We start from the raw sequence: 6,545 nt of genomic DNA on the forward strand, positions 1-6,545 counted from the left end.
TGTGGGCCATGACATTTATGTGGTTATAAAAGCTTCTCATTAAGGGTAAATGGGTAAATTGAAGAGTTTAAAGTTGAATTATTTTCAAATTTAGAAATGTGTCATTTATTTTGGAATAGACTAAAAAGGAAAGTATCTCATCTAATTTGAAACGGAAGTAGTATTTGACTTTCCTATAGGACACTAAAAACACTTTGAGCTTACAACAAAAAAGTAAAAATTACAAAGAAAATGAGCGGTATTATTGAAACAGACAAAACAACAAGCAATAAAATCAAAGCCGGATAAAGTCTCTAAACTATAAGATAAATAAGCCTTTCCAGATCATACAAGTGTGCGTCGAGCCCTTCATTTAGAGCTGGATGAGATATATGAAACCATGAATTCAAGGGTCCTTTGGTTGGAAAAGTTGCATTTGAACTAATTTGTTCAATCCAATACGCAAGTTAAAAAGATTTAGTCTATATATAGAATACTAGATGGGATAGGCTCGTGCCAACATTTTGTATTATACTGTATTTTATATATGAATGTCAAGATTCAAGCACAAGGGAAAATTATATATACTGACTGAAGTTATTAAACAGAGACTCAGGAATACATATAAATAATTTTCACAATTAGTGTATTTTAACTGGTTACAATAGGTTCTTTATATTACTTTTTAGGCCAGCTACCAAATTAGGCATAATATAGACAATTACCTTTCATAATAAGTCATTCTTACGTGATGGCGTAGAAAAACTACGTACTGTCAGTGTATATAGAAGTTAACTCACGTTAAGATGATTCACCGAAGAGACATTTCAAAAATATTGTCCTTACCAAAAACTCATTTGGTGAGTCTGTATTTCAACTTTGGAAACCCAAAGTTGTAGATGAGCAATAAGAACAAAATAGAGACAAATAGTTCTATTTCTAAGCCCAGATTATTAGCTAAGTATTAGCAATCTTCATATTGTCAACACTAAGCATTCTAATAACTTCATTATATGCCTTGTTTGCTGCTCTGTTCAATGCAATTTCTTTCTTTACATGACAAACGCCTTTTCCCCTTAGTTGATTGTCAATAAAAACTTCAAAACTCCCATCATGTGACCACATATCGACTACTCGAACTTTAAGTTTATGCTTCTGGCATGTCTCGTGGAGCTTCTTCACCGGATTTGTTTGAAGGATTTCCGGTGTAATTATGGGCTCTAATAGAGTTTTCGCTACCTACAGGTCATACAAAATCAAAAGCAGTATACATTAGAGGCGACGAAAGAGAAGATTACTGTCCAAGTGACGCATTTTGAGCCCCTAGTAAGAACAAAACACAGAACAGAACTTAAATAAGTTACCCTTCACATGCCAGTCTTCTCATTATTCAATGTGGAGATAGAATTTAAAGTAAAGAAATTGAGCGCCGAAGCTCATCAAATTCTCAAATGGTTCTCTTTTTCCCATATTTTTCTGTAGTTACTACTTCAGCATCCAATCACAGAGATTCATACAAGATTCCTCATGAATTTTCAGAGTCATAAGAAAGTATCATAATATATCGTTTATACATACTTGGTGGTATGACTAATTCATCAGATGACTGTCTTCAACGGAAGAGCCATATTTCCTCCTTTTTTCTGAAGTTACAAAATTTATATGCCATAAATTCACAAAGTGTGCCTGCCTTCTAGCCATGCTTGAGACGATAGCAGGCTAGAAATGAAAGCCAAAGCTAAACCTAGCATTTGCATTGGCTCTAAGCAGAGCGGGCCTATGTGTAATATTGAGGGGTTACGGACCCCGTAAACTTCGGCAAAAATTTTATATACGTATGTGTAAATCTTGAAATGGTTAATTTAAATCACTTTGGTACCCTGAACACTAAAAGCCTTTAGGGGCCACTAGTTGAGCAGAATAATGTGCCCCCTGTCGCATTAAATCCTGGGTTCGCCTCTGGCTCTAAGTAGACTTCCATGCAACAACATGTAAAATTTAGCTAAAGGAAAAGGTACTCCTCTTTCCTTTTCTTTTGCTGGTTCGCTTTATTTCTTTCTTGTTTTGGGGGGGGGGGGGGGTTGGAGATTCAAGATGGAACCTTAGCTCCTAGCAACCTATAAGAATTACAAGACAATTAAATGAATCGTGATCAAAACCTTCCATATAAAGAGGTACATGTACGGCTAATATTGAACTGCTCTTAAAAATAGGAATTTGAGGGGGAAAAAGAGAACACACCTCCCAGGTAATGTCAATTGAAGAATTGCTATCAATAAATACTGCTCCTAAAGTTGATTCAACAACATCAGCAAGCACCTTTGGAGCATTTATCAATCCATGGGAATGCAATGGATACTCTGGAAGAGCATTTATAAATGATTGAATCTGTGAATATAGATAACTTTTGTCAAGTGGAAGAAGATCAGGGACACATACAAAACCTGAAAATAAAACACTAAGAAAAAGGTACAGCAGTAAAGAAGTAGCAACATATCAATGAAAATATGAACATATTTCATACGAGATTGAGAAAAGACAAAGGAAGTAAAGTGAGACTTTCACAAAGGTTAACAGATATTTTCAATAAAAACAGTCAAGGTGGAAAAAAGAATTCAAGAAGTATTAAAGAATTTAAGGTCAACTATGTTAAATCTTCCTCCTTATTCCACTAACTGTTGTTTTTGCTTTCTTTTATGACTTTTCTTCCGCCCAAGGTTTTGATTGCGGAACTCGGAGGAGAGTACAAATTGGTATTGAAATTCTTTTCTCTAAGAGGAAATGAAGAGTAGAGTAGCAGTTCAAATGAAAACCATCTAATGTGTAATATAGGAGAAGTCAATCAGCAAATGAATAAGTACATTGATTTACTACATCACTCCATTCCTATAATATTCAACTAGACAAAGGAACCAGGCAAACTAGGGTATGGCGGTCATGGATACATTTTAATTTATTAAGCAGCTCTTGGCATGCATCTTTGCTTAGTCAGAAGCACAAATACAGGCACTCCGCTGATCGTGCAGTGAATTATTGTGACTTGGGTGCTATAGGTATGGCTTACAGTGGCACGAGCCTTCATATTGCTCCAGATTGGGTTAGCACCAACTTGTTGGTTTCGTCAATGATAAAGATCTTGAAGTAAAAAGAAGAAGGCAAAAATCTCTTTTTTGGATATTTTAAAAGGATTAAGCAGAAAGCATAACAGCTCTATAACAAAATAGTTATGCTTCAGACATTTATTGCAAAACCTACAAAAATGATAAGCAGGATTAGATCTTGAAGGGAAAAGAAGAAGGAAACTTTTAAGATTTCTTATAAACACATGGAAAAACTGAGCTACTTTCATATGTACTCATATGTACGTAAAAATGCTTCAATTTCCACTGGCACAGAAACACGGAACAGCTAGACACCGACGTGCTATCTTAATTAGCTACCAAATGCTAAAATATAGGAACTGTGCTGGTTATTGGCCAATAAATACAACAACAACAACAACATACCCAGTATTATCCCATATTATGGGATCTGGGGAGGGTAGTGTGTATTATTTATTGGCCAATAAGTAATACAAGAAAAAAATAAAGACAAAGTGAATGCCCTTAATTAGTAAGCTCATTTACCCGTCGTGTAAGGATAGGCCTTCCATGCCGTAAATACTTGTGGAAGCTATGCTTAACAGCAACACGTGCAAGCTTCTCCGTGTCAACATTTGCTGCACGTAGAGGTGACAACAACCCAGGTGGAAGATTTGGATACTTGGAAAACTGTTGTTTTGTAATCATAAGGTTAAGAACCGAGTCACCCACATACTCGAGCCGCTCATAAGATATACAGTCCCTGTCATACGACGGATGTGTAAAAGCTTGCCACAGTAAATTCTGATCATTAAAGTGGTACCCTATGATTTTCTGTACTTCTTCAATATTTTGTAATTTGTCATCTTGCAATGACTTTTTTGTTGCCTCCTCGTTTGCCAGGATGCCTAGTAGGAAGCTATTCAAAACAGCCCCTATCAGAATAGCAGCTTGAGTCAAACAAGAGCTATGACTATAGCCAATTTTAAATGTTCTATCATGTCTATTGCATTAAGTCCAGTAGAACAATTTCACTAGCGTAAATATAAAATCAACTGGAAGAAATAAATCTTAAGCAGAATGATTGTTGCTTGGTATCTTTTTATTCCCACATTCTACTGCCAGAAAAACCGCTATCTTTTCAAGCCTATTTGCACCTGAAAAGAAACTTTCTGACGAGGTGAGACAGTGTCTCCAAGAGCTGTAGTTTGAGAGTATTCATAAGAGAGTACCACCAGAAGTTACTTGGATCTTGAATTTGGTAAACAGCAGCTTTTCTTTGTCTCATACAGATAACTATATCAGTTTTTGTCAATTTTAAATACAAGGCCACCTAACTGCAGAAATTGAGTTGATTATTAAAGTACTAATGTCAATAAGAAAATAAAAAAAGCTTAAAGTTGCTGGAACTCCTATTTTCTGCCACAAAGGTGGAAACATCTTTCATAAAGTAAACCAGCAGGATAAGATAAAGACAGTCGACAGCCACTTAAACAACAACAACTAAACTTCAATCCCAAACAAGTTGAGGTCGGCTACATGAATATTCACTTCTTTATTTAAGCTCAACTCATATAGCTCGATGTTACAAAACCACCTCAAAGTTTGCTGCAACAGCGACAGCACGTACACCTCAATTCCAACCTAGCTGATGCAATATTTGTTGCATTACAGCAAAATGAGAAATCAAATTTTAGGAGAAATTCATACCATAGTTTATTGTTTCTTCTCATGTATCTGCATTCCTACTTTTTCCACAGCAATTAACTAGTCTGTTGAAGAATGTAACAGGTTGAAGTCTTGAAGAATCATTCTGATACTACTAGTACAGCAGTTGCACCTGATTAGAATCAAAACCATATTTTAGAGTTTGGGCCTTATGAGACGGCCCAATCTACTAGTAACTACCTAAAGTTTTTCATCTTATATTAAAAAAAATTTTATTGGTAAAACTAATAGTAATAGAGCAGTAGCATAAGCTAGTAAAAGTAGAAATTTTTGAAACTTATGCTATGCTAAACAAAAGCCAATGAATGACTTAACTAACTGCTTGAAAACCTATAGTTGCAACTAGCAACTCATAGTAACATCCTTCTCTTCCTAAAGACAAAGAGAGGAGCCTACAGCATAGAGAATGATGAGATAACCCAAGTCGCGCACTGAAATCATTGCCATAATACACATATCATTTTTCTCGTTCTACTCTACTTTACTTTGAAGAAGTTGGAGCTTCAAAAACCTATCATACCACGTAATTTACAAACTGTAACGCCCAAAGCACAAATAACAGAACATCTCCATAGCTCCTTCACACTTAATCAAATATTACTTCAAATTGTCTAAGTGCTGGAAACGTTTCTAGTTCAAAAACTAAATATATGAATATAAGTCATTGTTCATGACAATTCAAAATATGGATTATAGCTACAACCGTGCTTGTGGTCAATCGAGGTGCGTGTAAGCTGGCATTAGCATCATCCAAAAAGAAATCCAGATATTGAATGGTTCAGCTTGCGAAGTTACAATTCAGCACTGGAAACAATTGCATTCAAATATTACTTTTCATCCGAAGAACTTTGAACCAAATTCTAATTTTTCAATTTACTTTACATATAACTCCCTAAATTCTTAGACACCCATCAAACAAACAAGGAACAGTAAACCTGCCTTATTATGAAAGATTCAATCTTTAAGCTCAGATATACATTTTAAAAGACAGACAAAAATCACTATGCATATTCGATTAAAAAAAAAAAGGAAACACAGATTAGACTTGCTAACCGTATTTCTGGATGTTTTGAACGAAGACCCAATTCACGGCTGGAGTGAAAAAGGAACGTAGCCAAGATCCCATTTGCAATTAGAGCATCTATTGATTTGTTCTTTTTGCCATTTCTTCTCTTCGTTTCCTTCCACTTCTACGCCGTAGACTGGAATCGTAGCAATTTAACTATCTGGTTGAAGAAGTTTAAGCTTGAGCCTTTGAGTTCTCTTTGTAAATTTTATGTGAAAAGAGAAAAACAATTTTTTTTATTTTTTTTTACAAATTCCTTTTTTTCCCCTCTTTCTTCAAGTATTATTTTAGGGTCTGTTTTGAAAATACTTTTTACGGATTTTGGAAAATACTTATTAGGAAAATAAGTGATTTTCTTAATTATTTTAGTGTTTAGTTGGTGAGTGAAAAATATTTATTTTACTAAAAGAATGTTGATATAATGATTAAAACAACATTTTAGCTCTTAAACTAGGAAAGTATAGTAAATATAACAAAAAATTAAATATACTTTTTTTAAAAATAAGGTTGTGAATAAAATATAATGTAGCCAAGAGTGTGGCCTAGTGGTCAATGAACTGAACGAGAACGATGAGGTCTCAGGTTCAAATTTTAGCAGAGTCAAAAAACACAAAGTGATAGCTGACCCAGACACCACGGTAATTATTTATCTTTAAATATTGTACAAGCAAATGAAGATTTCTAATGTTGGA

The 6,545-nt window shown here is 34.7% G+C and overlaps 1 protein-coding gene across 4 annotated transcripts; it reads right to left on the reverse strand.

Moving 5' to 3' along the window:
- Window positions 1–804: 804 nt before the first annotated feature.
- LOC104114782 (ribonuclease 3-like protein 3) lies at window positions 805–6,083 on the reverse strand. 4 transcript variants are annotated; one of them, XM_009625305.4, is made up of 6 exons: window positions 5,841–6,080; window positions 5,491–5,591; window positions 4,770–4,899; window positions 3,606–3,978; window positions 2,221–2,367; window positions 805–1,218 (listed from the first exon to the last, which is right to left on the reverse strand). In XM_009625305.4, exons 3-6 carry the CDS (start codon window positions 4,790–4,792, stop codon window positions 937–939), a joined length of 825 nt encoding a protein of 274 aa, XP_009623600.1. In that variant the 5' UTR covers window positions 4,793–4,899; window positions 5,491–5,591; window positions 5,841–6,080; the 3' UTR covers window positions 805–936. The 4 variants fall into 4 exon arrangements, with proteins under 4 accessions (XP_009623600.1, XP_009623599.1, XP_009623598.1 ...); XM_009625304.4 differs by lacking the exon at window positions 5,491–5,591; XM_009625303.4 differs by lacking the exons at window positions 4,770–4,899; window positions 5,491–5,591 and having other exon boundaries at window positions 3,606–3,994; window positions 5,841–6,079.
- Between the last annotated feature and the right edge of the window lie 462 nt (window positions 6,084–6,545).

This window comes from Nicotiana tomentosiformis, chromosome 7 (genome assembly GCF_000390325.3).
Source record: "Nicotiana tomentosiformis chromosome 7, ASM39032v3, whole genome shotgun sequence".
In the NCBI taxonomy this organism is placed as follows: domain Eukaryota; kingdom Viridiplantae; phylum Streptophyta; class Magnoliopsida; order Solanales; family Solanaceae; genus Nicotiana; species Nicotiana tomentosiformis.